Below are 16,172 nucleotides of genomic sequence, written 5' to 3'. Positions count from 1 at the left end.
CTTGAAAACATACTCAGGTCGCTCTGTCCGCGCATGGAGCGACTCGATGACGGACAAAGGTCGCTCCGGCGCGAACCTCCGGCGAATGTTGGCGATACGTCGCCCAGGAGCCTGACGAACCTCGGCGACCCATCGGCGCACCGAGCGCGACCCTCCGCGAACCGATAGCGTACCGAAAGCATACCAAAAGCAAACAAATCTTTTTGCGTCGGGATCACCCTGCTGGCTCCCGCCCCTTCCCCTCACCTCACTTCAAGACATCCCTCTCTAAGAACTCTATCGCGGGAGAGAAAAGCGGGGGATATGGTGTGTAGGCAGGAGAGGCAGAGGGAGACAATTTGAGAAAGAGAGAGAGACTCGCGCCCGCCCCGTGTGCGATGTCCACGCAGATAAGCTGACAATGTCCAAAACCACTCCGGGCCCCTTGGTCCGCGCTCCCCTTCCTGTCCTGCCCGCCGTGTCCAACAGCGCCGAAAGCTCTGCGGAGGGACTTTCTCCGAGATGGATGAAGCACAGAGCTGAACATCGGTCACCGCCGCCCGCCCCTGCCGCGGCTGCTGGCTTGGGGAAAGTGTGGCCACTTCTACAAGGCGCAAAACGCGCACCGCCCGCTGTCCAAGTTGTTCCCAAAAAGGGCGGTGGCGGTGTGGGTGGATCGGGATTTTCGCCTTATCGGTGCAGTGGCTGGTACACCTGTTGGGATCCTTCTGCTGGTGCTGCTTGTAGTGCTGCTGCCCTCCGGGGATTGGGCCGTCTGCCCGGGCGGCTCAGCGCGCTGTCAGCTCAGTGGACCGGAAGGGCAGAAAACCACGTGACCGCAGCGCCTTCCCCCAGCAGCCACACACTTTCGCTCTCTTGCACATTTGATAGAAATAACCCACCTCTTCACCAAACTTCTAACGGAATGACAAAGAAATTGCCAGGGAAGCCGCACTTCGGTGAATACTACATAATAATCAATATAATGGTATGGTTCCAAGTTAGTTAAGACAACAAGCGACTCTTTTAATTGATGAAGCAGAAGCCGCAGAAAAAAAAAACTCTGCACATCCACACTGTTATGTGACAGTTATAACTGCGAAACTGAAGAGTTTATTAGCACTTCAAACCGCTTCAAACTGTAATTTTCTAATCATGAACGAAAAGTTTTTTTCCGGGGGTCCATTTTCTTCGCCTTTGAATTCTCTTTAAAGCGAGCCTAATGTGACAAGGTTTTGATTTATATTGAGACATGTGTTACTTTCCTGAAATTTCCTGAAATTTCCTGAAATTCTTTTTCCTATTGCATACCCGTTATAATGTAAATCGCAACCCTATACATCACTACGTCATCAGCTTTTTGGTTTCTTATAAATTGTGTGTTTTATATTTGAGGACCTTTACTTTGACTTGCGATTCTTTTTTGCACCTTTATTACCAACCTATAACATTTATCTACTGAAATTTAGATGGCAACTTTCTTACACTTGGATAATTTATCAAAACTTTTATTAAAAGTAAATTTCTAGTTAGTCGTTCCCCAACCCTATAACGTCCAAGTATTGGGATTGAGCACGCGATCGGGCAGGTACAACATTAACAAAGTGCAGACCGGTGGCTGTCCACTTGACGACCGAACGCACCCCCGAGAGGGAGGGACAGAAGCATAAAACTTGCCGCAATCCGTTGGCGCCGTGCAACATGGAGACGGCCTACAGGGAGGGTTAGGGAGACGGGGGAAGGGGGCAGCCGAACATAAACCTAATGGTAAACTGCGTGGTAAAACTGTTAAGGGGCGCGCGGGGCCGACCGGGGAGAGGGGGTGAAGGGGAGGGCTTTCATATTGCACATAACCCGACGCAACCGCATCACAGACCCTCGGGGGTAGAGATACAGTCCCGGCAGACGAGTGACTGCGGCCCCTCTCTGCCTGTCTTACCCTTCTCAGCGAGGGTGCGTTTCTCTCTATTTCATTTATATTTCCCTTTTTTACCGAAACGCTGTTGATTCTCTATCTCACTATGCGACCCTCCCCCCCCCCCCCCCCCTTTCACTATACTCCACTACACCCGCGGTTATCCGTTCAGCGAGGCGACTCTGGGAGCGTGTGACGACCGCCTTCTCTCTCTCACACACACACTAAGTCGTAGGGATTGCAACAACCAGAAAGTCATAAAGCAGTGTCGTCAGTTACGCCCCGAGCTCAGCCCCCCCTCCCCCTCCAACCCTTTCCCCTTACTCGCACGCCCCCCGCGGAGTCCCGGGGAGCGCCGAGGCTCTGCACGGGCTTTCTAATTGTAACAGCCATTATGGACTGCCAACTTTAACTCCCCTCGCAGGCGTGTTGTGTGCTCTGTGGGCTGCTTTTCCCGCTGCTGTTGCTTGCTGCTGCTTTTCCCGCTGCTACCACCGCTGCCTCCACCCGCCGTACTGCGGCCCGCGTCGTCGTCTCCTCGTCCACGCGGTATTCAATCTGGAGCGCGCAGGCACGTAGATGCATCCAGAGGAAATGGCCCTTTCCCGGACCCCGACGTGTCCTCTCCTTCCCCCGCCAATAAAAGCGCCCTGGCGGTGCAGCAGCGCGGCTCGTCCGCCCGATGAGAGGCGCCCGGGGCACCGCAGCAGCGCAGCGCCAGGTCGCCAGTAGCAGGTTGCCACGGCAACGGGCGGGTCAGCAGCGCGGCGACGGCGTAAAAAATAACAAGGTGCGAAGGGAGAGAGGGAAGACGTAGCTCCAGCCTTATACCCAGGACTAAAACTTTGTAAAATAGAAAATAGTAAGAAAATCTAACGAAAATTGCACTGAAATAATTCTCTGAACGATTAGGATTGTAAAATCTAGAAATGTTAATTGTAAAACTCTTAGAAAACTCAAAGCTGCGGCAACGTAAAGGCGTTTAGACGGCGACTACGTCACGGTTGTCTCCTGTCTCCACTCCGCACCCCCTAATTTGTGGACGCCCCCTCGCCGCCGCAGTTATTTGTCCCCCAAAGCCAGGGCGATACGTTTCTTGGCGCCACTATCAGCGTCGCGACGCCCACACGCTGCGTCGCCGACGCACCACCTCTCTGCTCCATCTCCGTCAGCCTCGTGCTGCAGCTGCTCCGTCACGCTCCAGCAGCGATCCCGCGCGGCTAATCCCGAGGTCTTATCCCCGACGGGCCACTTCGGAATGCAGCGCTCACTGTTATCGCTTTGCCCTGCGACTTTCCGGGAGTCGGACAAATTATAACGCGAAGGCGGCGCGCAGAGCCCACCAGAGCTCGCCCACACATGACTTTTCAGATACACAAAAGCTTTCGAGCCTTGAGCGTGCGCAGCATTAATTGGTTCATGATCTCCCCAGAATCTGTAGGACTAAACTGTAGCTAGCGTTACTATTTTAAAGCTGGCCCAACCTTTCGAACATCTTAACCCTCTTCGAACTTGCACTGAATATGTAACCTTCATTTAAAGGTCAAGGTGGTACGAAGGTAGATACAGTTCTCGGTTTTTCAGGGTCTTGCAACAGGCATATGGTTCTAGCGGCAAAAGAGAGCCAAAGACGATCGTGTTTGTTTATTAAAGTTTAGGTGCAGAGTTAAAAATTACAATACAGTTGACAAATAAGGCGCAAAGAGAAAAGCTAAAAGTTCCAAGATACAAAAAGGAAACAATACTGATTATAGAAGTACAAATCAAATGGTATATATGTATTATTAGATGCAAATCTCAAGCATTCTAGAAAGTTTGTCAACTGACCGCGAAAACGAAAGAACATATAAACATAGCGAAACCTTTGCAGATGCGTCCGAAGGTATTCAGAATCCTCTCAAGTATTTTTGCACACGGCATCACTCCCGTGCGGGCTGGCAGATAAGCTCGCAAGTACATAGATATAGCAACAGTACGGTGCATTCGAAAGGTTACTCCCTTGTGTGAGTTAGCAGATGCGTCCGAAGGTAAGAAGGCCGAGAGAACTTCTCCCGGCACACAGAGAACTCGAATGGTTTCTCTCCTGTGGGGGTTCGCAGATGCAACTGCAGTTCATCAGATCTTCCGAAAGTCATATGTTGCATACGGAGCACTCGAATTGCTTTAGTCCCGTGTGGATTCTCAGATGAGTTCGCAGGTTGCTAGATAGCCGTAGTCTCCTTGCAAACGGTGCACTCGAATGGCTTCTCTTCTGTGTGGGTTCGCATGTGTCTCCGCAGGTTTCCAGATTCGGAAAAAGTCCTGTTGCACACAGTGCACTTGAATGGCTTCTCCCTTGTGTGGATTCGAAGATGTTTTGACAGGTTACCAGCTCCAGAAAACTTTTTGCGGCACACGGAGCACGCGAAAGGCTTTTCTCCTGTGTGGGTTCGCAGATGAGTTCGCAGGCTGGTAGATGCAGCAAAAGTCTTCTTGCAAACGATGCACTCGAATGGCTTCTCTCCTGTGTGGGTTCGCAGATGGCTCCGTAGGTCTCCAGATCTGCAATATCTCTTGTTGCACACGGCGCACTCGAACGGCCTTTCTCCTGTGTGGGTTCGTAGATGAGCTCGCAGGCTGCTAGGTGCAGCAAAAGTTTTGTTGCACACGCTGCACTCGAAAGGTTTCTCTACTGTGTGGGCTCGCAGATGTCTCCGTAGGTCTCCAGATCTGCAAAAACTCTTGTTGCACACGGCGCACTCGAACGGCTTCTCTCCTGTGTGGGTTCGCAGATGAGTTCGCAGGCTGCTAGATGCACCAAAATTTTTGTTGCACACGTTGCACTCGAATGGCTTCTCTCCTGTGTGAGTTCCCATGTGTCGCCGCAGGTTTTCAGATCCGGAAAATGTCTTGTTGCACACAGTGCACTGGAATGGCTTCTCTCCTGTGTGGGTTTGCAGATGAGTTCGCAGCTGGCCAGTTGAAGCAAAAGTCTTGTTGCACACGCAGCACTCGAAAGGCTTCTCTCCTGTGTGAGTTCGCATGTGTTTCCGCAGGTTTCCAGATTCTGAAAATGTCTTGTTGCACACAGTGCACTGGAATGGCTTCTCCCTTGTGTGGATAATTCGATGATGTCTTAACAGGTTACAAGCTCGAGAGAACTTTTTGCGGCACACGGAGCACTCGAATGGCTGCTCTCCTGTGTGCGTTCGAAGATGAGTTCGCAGGTTGCAAGATGTAGCAAAAGTCCTGTTGCATACGGAGCACTTGAATTGCTCTTCTATAGTTTGGGATCGCAGATTCCTCCGCAGGTTGTCAGTTTCTATAGACATCCTGTAGCACACGGAGCACTTCCCAGACCAGGACAGTAAGAGATTTTAGCGTACACAGTAGATTTGAAAAGAACTCCTCTTGAGTATTGCATGTGTTTTGGCCAGTGAGATGAGTGAGTCTATTTTCTGACACACGATGTGTGTTTGGAGAGCTCCTTTGGCTTTTAAGGCCCGAAATGTAAGGTTCTGCCACTTGCTGAAGCGTTGCAGGCGATGCACGAATGGAAGATGCCTGAAACGAGAATTTTTCTTTACTACACTACAAACTCAAGGTGGATCTCCAACGGAGCAATCGACGCTACCCATCACCCATCACTCGTCACCCATCACTTGCGATTTCGTGTTTTTACTTCGCGAAATACAATCATTAGGTGTATAGTCATATTAATTGTTCACACACATCCTTAGTCTTAACCACAACCCGAGTTGTACGCGTAAATACACGAAATCGCAAGTGATGGGTGACGGATGATGGGTGACGGATGATGGGTGATGGGTAGCGCAGATTGCTCCATTGGAGATCCACCTTCACACTGGAAAAACAAATGTGCTTACTCCTACCTTTACACAGGCACTAAAACTGCCAAAGGAACTAATTTTTAGCACCTTTTGAGCAATAGTGCTCTGTTTAGTACCTTGTGAGGCACTAAACAGAAAATGTGTTAGGTGTCCCAGGAAAGGCACTAAACTGAAAATGTGTTTAGAGCACCAGGAAAGGCACGACTTAGCACCTTTGTTTCACCAGTGAAATGGCAAAGGACAATTTTTGAACGTAGGCAAGACAGGTCCCTGAGCACATCTTAATCAGATACAAATTTGTGTACGTAAGTCTACGTTACACACAAAATAAAGGATTTGTACCTGGCACAGGTACAATTTGTTCCTAGTTGTACCTGATAAAGATGTGTACAAAAACACACCTAACCTAGGTACATAAATTAGTGTCCCTCCCCATTTGGAGTGTAAACTACACTGTAAAAAACATCAGATACTACGGGACTGGCAACGATCATTCCTTATTTATAGCACACTTCAGGAAAGAGGTTCGGAAAACCGTTTGAGTTGGACCACACTGTTAGTCGAAACGGATGAAAAAGGGGGTCCGGGGTAGTATTTCCGGCCTCATCGGTGCTATTTACTACCTGTGAGAAATTGGTGTAACATGAGCCAACGTAGACCCCTTCATCCCGCCCATGACGGATGAATTGTGAATTTCTAAATCGGATGAGTTTCCCTCCGGGAACTGAGTAATGTGTGCCGCTTAACGGATGTTTCAGCCTCCCCCTATCGGCTGTAAGAATACTCTGTGTATGCGGTACTTCGTTATACGAATCAAGTTTACCATACTGTAACTTTGGAAGTTATAGGAATTTTGACCTCAAATTTTATTTGGGACATCTGCACCCTATTTTAGTAGGGCCATTAAAATTTCATTGAAATCGAAGCAATTTTTTCTGCTAACTTGTAAACGGCTTGAGCTAGGTCAAAACAGACAGCGGATTTGGCTTCGCCTCGTTTCTTACACCCCAAGACCACTGTTCGATTTAGCCTGACCTGATATATTACTTTATTTATCGATAATACAAACATTAAACTTTGCACGAGCAGATAACGCGATGCCTGCAGGCGGTATGAACGGATGGAAATACCTCAGGTGGGGACGGACAGCACATCCGCTATGCTATGATTACATGACTGATATCGATACGGAAAGTTGGCAGAAAACACCGCCGATCGAGGCAGTTATCCTGCACTGCCTCGAACGGATGAAAATACATACATTTCGACTAACAGTGCATGTAACTAAATTTAGGGTACGGACGCGTCCGGAAAATAATTGCCACTCATATCCGTTAAATACGTGATAAGGTTGCTCCGCACCAGAGATCGTCAACACGCGGGCTGTCGGGCTCGCTCACCCAACGCCAGCCGCGCGCTAGCGACATGCCGCTGACCCGAGCCCGAGCCGGGCCGAGCCCGTTCGAAAGTGTTTCGGACAGGCAAGCTGACTGCCATCCCGTGCGTTGACAATCTCTGCTCCCCACACCCTAGAAATGAGGCAGGGAACAACCTCGAACAACCGCTTTGCTTCGAGCGAAGAACTAAATTTTAGGGTACGGACACGTCCGGAAAATAATTGCCGCTGTTGTCTGTTGATTTTCCGTTGTTTTTCTCACAGTGAAGATCAATTAGCACCATTTCTTTATATATTATTTCATTTCATTTACGGATATTAGCTAGTACCCTGCCGTATGCCGACTTTGATCACTCACACAAAAGTTTAAGTTAGCCCAGCGAATGTGGCGTAGCCAAATATTTACAGTGAGAGCTTCTATAGTTCAGCAACGTGTTCTAATGAAACCTTACCCAAACAAAGCTAACGGTCCGATTTGATGACACTACAACTAACTACTACGGCACCCAGAAGACTGTTTAGTCCAGAGAACCTGAGAACCAAATTCAAAACCGACGAAATTTTAGCTCTGGGGACCAAAATTTATCTGTGGCGATGAAATAATTTAGTCCAGCTGACTTTAATTCATTAATGCGACCATATTTAGTTAAAAATGGGGTTACTAAATTTTAGTCGGTTTTAGGAACTAAATTTTGTTTCTTACAACCCTGATTTAGTTTTATCAACTAAATGGTTCTCTGGGTGAGCTAACAAACTAGCTAACTACCCGGAACCTCCTATCATACCTCGGATTCTAAACAGAACCGCTTACGCGCGGGTCCTACCTACACAGAACCGCTCATCTGCTCGCGGCCGGGGCGCTGGTTAGGTAATGTTGCCCCTCGCATTTACTATAATATCACCCAATATCGGAGGCTTTTACGGGATATACGGAGTTCCAGAACAGACTATGTTACATTTTTTGTTTCTCAATTGAAGCTCAGCGCCTAAACATCCATTGAAATATGGGAATCACCCGCCCGTATTTCAGAAAGATAAGCGATTCTGTGTAGGACCCGTGCAGATGAGCGGTTCTGTTTAGAGCTCTTAGTTGTGTGGACTAAAACAAATAAGCGCATTGATAGGAGTTACCGTACCGTAGTTTGTCCCGTGATTAGAAAAACGCCTTGCGGAACGACAGTCCGAGGGAACGATACGATGTGACGGCACAGCAGACCGAATACGCTGCTGTTGCCAGTGCTGCTTTAGAGCGCCTGACGAGGCGGCGCGGGCCGGCCCGGCGGACAGCCGTGTGGAGCGGGTGGCCTCCCCACAGGCGCGCTGAGCACGGCCCCGGGGACGCGTCGCGCGACAGAAACACTCAAAGTAGCGCGTCACGGCGGAACTAGAAGTTACTGCCGGTAGGGGCGTGCTGCAGCCCGACCTTGGCCCAGAAGTGCGACTTCCTGGACTACATGTACTGAGGCAGGGCGTGCGGTGGTGCGATGTACACGAGCAAGGAGAGCGCTCAGGCGCACCGCAGAAAAATGAAACACGAAACAAAGTTTGCATTTCGCGGATGAATATCTTTTCCGTCCAGCTTTTGGCAAGTAAGAGTTTGCGCATCTCCGGCTCTGAGACATGAAATTGACACAAATAGCCGCGATTTTCGCTTATCGTGTCGGGGAGTCGCGAGTATAGAGCTTAAACATCGTAATGCAGTTGCACCGGAGAAAAAAGTATAAAAAATGCTGCGACAGAAATAGTTTGGAAAAAAAATACTGCAGCAAAGCGTCTCGTTTTCTCGTGTCACTGCGCTTGACGGTGACGTGGATTGAGGCAGGAAATTGTCTCGAGATTGAGGTGCATTGCGAAGCTTCCCCGTCGCGACAGGGGACGTCCGATCGCCGTCTCGGCGGCGACCTCGCGGGGTTTGTGTGCAGGGAGCACCGCCTGCAGCGGCAGGCCCTCTTGCCCTGGCGCGCCCTGCAGCCCCGGAAGCGGCGAGAGTCCATCCAGAGTCCCGGGGACGTGGGGCACACCCCCGTCTGCCAAATACATCTTAAGCCTCGTTTCGACCGCAAACGTCGATTTTATGGGAATGCATTTGGCCCGTGTCCGCTCTCCGCAATGCGCAATGCGCGTACAGAGACAGGCCGGCAAGACGGCGACAGACGGACGAACCCAGTTCAGAGAACCCCATGCAAAACCAATTTAGCTCTGCAAACCAAATTCTATCCCTGACGATAGGAAATAATTTGGTCAAGCTGGGGTGCGACCCCCAAAAATTAGGTTACTAAATTTTAGACGGTTTATTCAGAAACTAAATTTTGTTTCTTACAACCCCGATTTACTGTAGTTAAATCAACTAAATAGTTCTCTGGGTGGGGACAGACGGACGGACAGAGGGACAGACGGACGGACACTCTCAGTGCAGTGCCGGCCGCCCAGCACGCTACGTGATTACCCCACCAGTGCATTATTAACCGCCTGCACCTCGATGCTCAACAAAGGGAACCCACCTTATTCAACCCTCCACGGCCCCAACCCTCTCCCCCCGGCCGCGTCCGAACACACGCGCCCCGCCGCGCGGCCCTCGCACTAGTGCGCGCGCGCGCGCGCGTGCGTGCGAATCCACCGGACGCCGACGCACCGCGCAAAAAATTATTATTCATAATTTGTCCCCTCCCTCTCTCCCTCTCTCTGCTTGGGCGTGTACGACAAGGCACTCACACGACCCACTAGCACTCGGGACAACTAGCTTCTCAGCTGCAGCAGCAGCAGCAGCGCGCTCTGTGCACGGCGCCCTCCACAACTGCAGTGCACTCGAGGGATAGGAGAGCAGGGGGGAGGGTCACGCACCAGAGAGTGGAGAGCCGTGCAGCGAGCGCAGGGCGCGCAATCGGGGAGCTAACCTCTCACCCGCGCGCGGCACGAGTGAGTGTCTCGAGACGGCAACATACACAATGCAGACTGGCAAAGACGAAACAACAAAAATGCATTCGTCCCGCCAGAGGAGACGAAGCAAGCTTGCGCCCCTCCTGCGGTCACGTTGGCGTCGAAAGTAAAAGGTTCTTTTTAAAACACTAACCGAGCTGCTCCGCGCCGTCCGCGTGGCGACAACGGGAGCGCGTCTCCGCGGCGGGCAAGCTCAGAGGGACGTCGCGGCGAGTGACCGCCAACAAGAACACAATCATCATTTGGCACACACCCCCGCACCCCAGCGAAAACCCGCGAAAAAACAGTTTTGGTGCACCACTTTTTGATTGAGAGGGCGGGGGTGGAGGGGGTGGGGTATGTTGCGGGCCATCATCGAAGGGGCTGTTGTGGTAGCGGGGAGCGGAGCAAAGAGAGAATGCGCGTTGGTCCGCGTCATTGAGCGCGGCGGAACACGGGGAGAGAGGGTTTGGGTGGCCGCTGCTGAGATGCGCGCGCGAGGGATGGCGATGGAGGTGAGAGAGAGAGAGATGTGGGGGAGAGGGGGGTAGAGGGGAGTGCGCTCGTTGACGTGCGATGACATTTTTGTGGGGACGGCCACGTGACACACGACAGGGGCGGCATGTCCACGACACATTCATGGGTTCGCACCCAAATAGGTGGTGGCGGTGGTAGGGGGCCGGAGCGGGGCGGGCGCCTTCACAGTAGTTGTTATTGTTTCCATCCCCTTTCGCTCCCGTTCCAATTACTACTACTACTACTACAACTACTACTGCTGCTTCTGTACCGGGAGAGACAAGGACAACAGCAAGTGTGAGTGTGTGTGCGCGGGAGAAACGCAAGAGAGTAAGTATGAGTGAAGGGGTGGGGGGGGGGGGGGGGGTTGAGACAACAATTTAGTCATTAACGAGGTTGGCTGCCGGTGCCGCCGGTCACACGCCCTGCCGGCCTGCAGGGTTGGCGCCGTCATGTGCACGGCGGCCGCCTGTCACTCGCGCCCGCCCATACGGCCCGGGCCGCCACGTGACGAGAAGTGTGGGCAATATCGGGCGCGGCGACAGGTCAAACATGTTCTTCTTGAACACCCTTTAGTATGCACAATTTCATTGTATTATTGTGTCCAATTTGTGAATATGAAGAATCATGAATTAAAAATGTGCAAATTCTGAACGTTTATGCACAACAAAATGCCTAGGCTCGTTCCTAGGTTAAGTGTAAACCGATTAATAATTATGCATCTTATTGTTTTAAATTGAAAATTTTTAATAACATGTACTCCAAAGTTTGACAACCTGGGCTAACTTAACTGAGCAATTTGTGTGCCGAGTAGTATGTCCGACCCCTCCCCCCCCCTCCCGACACCCCGCGGCCGAATTACTCAGCACACAGGCGGGGAAACAAGTGAATCATAGTGGCGCTACGTTCTCCTAGCCCTGCGTTCTCTCTTTACCTACCCCCCTTCCCCTCCTCGTCTCCCTCTTGTTCTAGTGACGTAGCAGCAGCGTGGCCACGCGCGCTCGTTCCAGAGACGGCAGCGGCAGGGTACGGCAGCCCCCCTCCGTACTCCCCCTCTCCGAGGTCGCTCTCGCAGCAAAAACCAAATCTGCAGAAAATCTGCGACGCCGGGGGTACGGGAGAAGGGGTAAAGGCGCGGGCGGCGGCGGCGGCGACGAGGGGAGGGGAGCAAAACTTGCGTTGACTTGAATTGTTCCCGGCGAAAACAATGGTTAATTGTATGGCGCGCGCACGCACTCACTCGCCTCCCGCTCGTTACTGGGGGCGGAACCAGCAGCAGGGAGGCAGGGGGGAGGGGGGAGGGGACAGGGTCGGTACTCCCTCCAGAAACTTTACAGCAGCGGCGGCTTTTTGGCGCGCGCTCGCTGGGTGAAATGTCACCCGAACCGCGCCCCCCGTGTTTGGAGCAGGCAAACGAGGCAAAACTCCACGCAGCGGGCGCCGCGCGGCCTGGCGCGGGACGACGATCACGACAGCCTCGACGTCGTCGTCGTCAACGGCGAGAGGGGAGAGAGAGGAGATGGAAGAAAAGGGGTGGTGGTCCGGAGTTGGAGTAGGTGGCCTCCCGGTCTCCGTCATCGTCCACGTCATTGTCCTGGGGGCCTAGGGGGACGGCCGCGACTGTCACGGGGTCGTAGAGTCCTATAAGGGGGCGCCGGCGCCCGCCAGCCGCGCCCGGGGGTTGGCCGAGGTTAGGTGGGCGCCCCGCGACACTGCAGCGCCCCCGTACATCGCCAGCCCGACCGTGACCGTCCCCTTCCCCCTTCTTTTCCTGTCGGCCCGATCGTCAACCCCACGGGGACCCCGGAAGGGGCGGGGGCGGGGGCAGGGGGCAGAGGGCGGAGGCCGGGGGGAGGGCGCCGAGGAGGGGGGCTTTCAAAGCGATTGCCGTCTCCAGACGTCTCGTCGGGTGGCGCGCACCGACGCCGACGCCGTGGTCCCCGGCCGCGGAGGGTGCGGCCGTAAGGCCTCCTGACGACGTCCCCGCCGTGACGTCGTCGTCGTCGTCGTGGCGGCGCCTCGGGGGAGGGGGTGGTGGAGCCCCGCGCCGCCACCGCCCCCTCCAGGCCACGACCTTCTGGAGAGGCTTCTAATCAGACGGGCTGCAGACGGGCTCCTTTATAACAATCTGTGCGGCCCGCCCTCCCTCCCCTCCGCTCCGTTATCAGCTGCGTCATGCACACACGGTACACAAACAGCAATATTCGCGGGGCGGGGACGGACGTGCGGGCGGGGGATGGGGCGGCGGCCCACGATGCGGCACGGAGCCGCAGACAAAAGGCGTAACGAACGGAAAACCGTGTCTTGGCATCCAGCGGCGGCGGGGGCGGCAGCGCCAGGGGCTGAGGGTATGGGGCAGATAGTCATCTCCAACTAACTCATCCTCTGCGGTCTGCTGGGGGCTCGACGGCGGCGGGGACCCGGCCTCTTGGCGACAACCGCGAGCGAGGCCCCCTCCCTCTCTCCTTCCTCCCTCTCACCTCTTTCCTCCCCCACCATCTCTCCTCTCTCTCTCTGCCCATCACCATCTCTCAGAACCCAAGTGTGCTAGGCGCACGTGTGCGACAAGACAGTGGTACTTGTGAGTGCTCGCACGGATGAAGATATCCTTTTAAACTACATGTGAGTTCATGAGCCCATCACATGAAATCAGCAATGTTGTTGACCAATAACTGTTCTTGAGATATCAAAGCAAATATTTTATTCACCTCGCGTAGTCTCCCTTCCTGGCCCACGATAAATTGAATAAGCTTCTGTGAGATTCTCCAGGTTTCGAACAATCTATTTGCTCAGATCCTATGCTCAGATCCAATGCATTTTTTCCGAAGAAATTAAAAATATTGTGTTTCTCACGGCTTCTCACATTCAGAGTCATGTTTACTGAATATACCAGATCATGACTGATCACTTCACCATAGCATTTGAACAAGAACCTAAAATGTTTTGTAATTACTCAGGCCTAAATTTTTACGGGCAATAAGTAATATGTAATTCCGATTAAAAGTTTCAAAGTACTGGCACAGGTGCAAACTCACTGAATTTTTGCAATTACTTGTATTAATATCTATTAGACTAAAAGTTCTCACATTGCAATATGAAAGAAATTTCTGTTAATGAAAACGAACTCAAACTTAGTTTGTAAAACTTTGGAATTAAGTTTTGGTACACGACCTGGGGTATTACACACACAAGACATGAAATCACCCGAGTACCTAATTGCACTTATCTTACATTAAAACTAATACAGCCAGAATACTTTTTGACTACAATAAGTCACAACCATAATAAGGATTGCTGTTAATTCAAGAACTCTCACATGGACAATGAAGGACCACCATTGATATTAATGGAGAGCAATGCAATATAAAGTTTGTGTTGAGGCTTACCTGTTGAATCGCAGTACTCCAAACGAAATGTTTCCACTATCTCTTCAGTGATGTGTAGTCCAAACACACTATGATAGAACAGAAAATTTCCATAGCTCTAACACACAAATCAAGTTAAGTCACAGATTTTACCGTTATTCGAAGTTCGATGAATTACTTTTGAAGGTTAGGAGTCGGTGATGAAATTTTCTCGAACGAGCCAGACACAGCAATTTGCACCGAATCGGCACCACAACGTCCACAGTACGACTAGCAGTGCATTTTCAATATTCAAACTCAACTAAATAGAATTTGTAAACGATCGACACGAAAATAGGAAACTGTAGGCAAGTCTAGAACGAAAGGCCAAGTCGCGCAGGCGCACCACAACTACACACTACACACACACTGACACGGACGAGGCTGAGGCTGATGACGATACGATCTCCAGCGCCATCTGTGAGCCAGGGTAGTAAGTATAGAGGCTAGGGGGAATGACCAAGCTGACAAGGCTTAGGCTCGCTCTCTTTTCCCAGACGCGGCCTCACGGACAGGCCCTCATCGTTCGTTATACCCATCGCGGAGAGTTTTGTCTCCAAACACTTCGCATAGCAGGAGCAAGGAGCAGCAAGAACAACTTCTCTCTCCTGGGCCGCCGGGCTGTCTCCAACAGTTTGTCGGTGCGCGTCGAGGAGCCCAAAGGAAAGCCCTCGCGGTAAGCCCTGCCCTCTGCGTTCTGCCGCCCGCTGTCCTCGCGGCGCGGTCGCACAATAAGGCTGTCCACCTCGCCGTCCTCGTCCTCCTCAGGGCTGGCTGGCGCGGCGGGACCGGCTGGCGGCGCGTCCTCTAAGACCCACTTTGGTGTTTTGTCGCAATTCGCCCCCGGCCACGGGGCAACTCGGCCGGCCCGGCCCGGCCCGCGCGACTAGATGGCTCGGCCCCGGGACACACCGCCACCGCAAGCCCACGGCCTCCACGACCAGAGGCTGCCAGAGGCTGCCAGAGGCTGCCAGAGAACCCCGGCCCGCACGCTCTCCCGCCCGCGCTTCTCATTGTCTCAGCGCCAGACCACTTCAAGCAGAGGGCACACGCGTGCGCTAGCGGAGCACCACGGCGGAGCTCCTCCAGCTGATTATTAGGCCCCTTGTCCTCCCCTCCACCCCTTTGCGCGCTTTCTCTCTCTCTCGCTCTCACTTGCTCGCCCGCTCCTTTTTCTCCCGCAGACCGCCGCTCCCGCGCGCTCTCTGTGTGCTAGATGGGGACCGTAGCATAGAATACGGCCTTCCCGGCCGAGTTGGGTGTCATCAGCTGATGTTGACGGCGTGGTGATGATCTCTCTCTCTCCCTGCTCGCCGAGGTTTCGCCCGGATGGCACGTGACTCGGGGCAGAACCTTGAACCGCGCTCCGGCGCCGGCGCCCACCCCGCGCACAGAGAGGGGAGAGACACTGCCGCTGGGACAATGCAAGTGCCCTTTGATCTGTCGCGGGTGGGCCGCCAGGCCGCCAGGCCGCCTCTTTGCCAAAAGCCCTCCTTTTGCTGCCGCTGCCGCTGCTGCTGAATTTGTCTGCTCTGCGGCCCCGACCTGACCTGTATGTAAGCCCCCTTCCCCCTCTCCCCCTCCTTTCTCCTCCTCTAACTTTTCCCCTCACCAAAACTCTCTGCGAAATTCACCCTGAGGCGCCTTGCAACCCGCACCAACAACGGGACGGGTTGGCCTCCGCCCGCCCGGGCGCTTCACTACATCTCCCACTTTCAGCCGCTAGCGCCCCCGCCGCCCCCACCGCCCCCATATTAATCCCGACGCGGGTGCGCCCGTGGGGGTCGCCCGGCCCCGGCCCTGGCCTGGCCCGGCCCCGGGGCGCGCGGGGTCCTAACGGGTCCCCAAGCACCCCCGGGGCGTGTCTGCGACGTAGCGGGGATCAGCCGACCCCAGTGTCACTACAAGCCCCCGCCCAACCTCCACCCGCACCCGCACTCGCCCCGGGACGCGAGCGTATACTCCCCTTGTATCACTCACGGTATTTTCCGGGCAGGATCACCTGCTCTCATAAATCTATTAGTAATTTCATATGATTTTATGTTCGGGATTGGACGCACTTTTCGAACTCCACGACGACCTCCTCTTCGTCTAGCCGTGAGCGGTCGTATAATCTAGCGCTGATTTTGCTTACAAATAAGTCGCGTCGGCCGCACCTTTCCTCGCACGAAGTCCTACGACAGTGTGAGGAGGTGGAGAGGGGGGGGGGGGCTGTC

The 16,172-nt window shown here is 53.2% G+C and overlaps 1 protein-coding gene across 6 annotated transcripts in view; it reads right to left on the bottom strand.

The window, feature by feature from the left end:
- The window catches only part of LOC113205057 (gastrula zinc finger protein XlCGF17.1-like), a 113,327-nt gene extending 98,821 nt beyond the window's left edge, over nt 1–14,506 (bottom strand). Inside the window, exons 1-3 of one of the 6 annotated variants that reach the window (XM_026420505.2) lie at nt 14,096–14,495; nt 13,939–14,006; nt 3,524–5,437 (exon numbers count right to left, since the gene is read on the bottom strand). In XM_026420505.2, the coding sequence (XP_026276290.1) occupies nt 4,096–5,205 (1,110 nt within the window). In that variant the 5' untranslated portion in view covers nt 5,206–5,437; nt 13,939–14,006; nt 14,096–14,495 and the 3' untranslated portion in view covers nt 3,524–4,095. The other 5 variants (XR_008011475.1, XR_008011473.1, XR_008011474.1 and 2 more) reach the window with 5 other exon arrangements.
- Nucleotides 14,507–16,172: the final 1,666 nt, after the last annotated feature.

The sequence above is a fragment of the Frankliniella occidentalis genome, unplaced genomic scaffold, assembly GCF_000697945.3.
Source record: "Frankliniella occidentalis isolate FOCC.00 unplaced genomic scaffold, Focc_3.1 Scaffold120, whole genome shotgun sequence".
NCBI lineage: Eukaryota > Metazoa > Arthropoda > Insecta > Thysanoptera > Thripidae > Frankliniella > Frankliniella occidentalis.
This window is presented reverse-complemented; position numbering and strand designations above follow the sequence as displayed.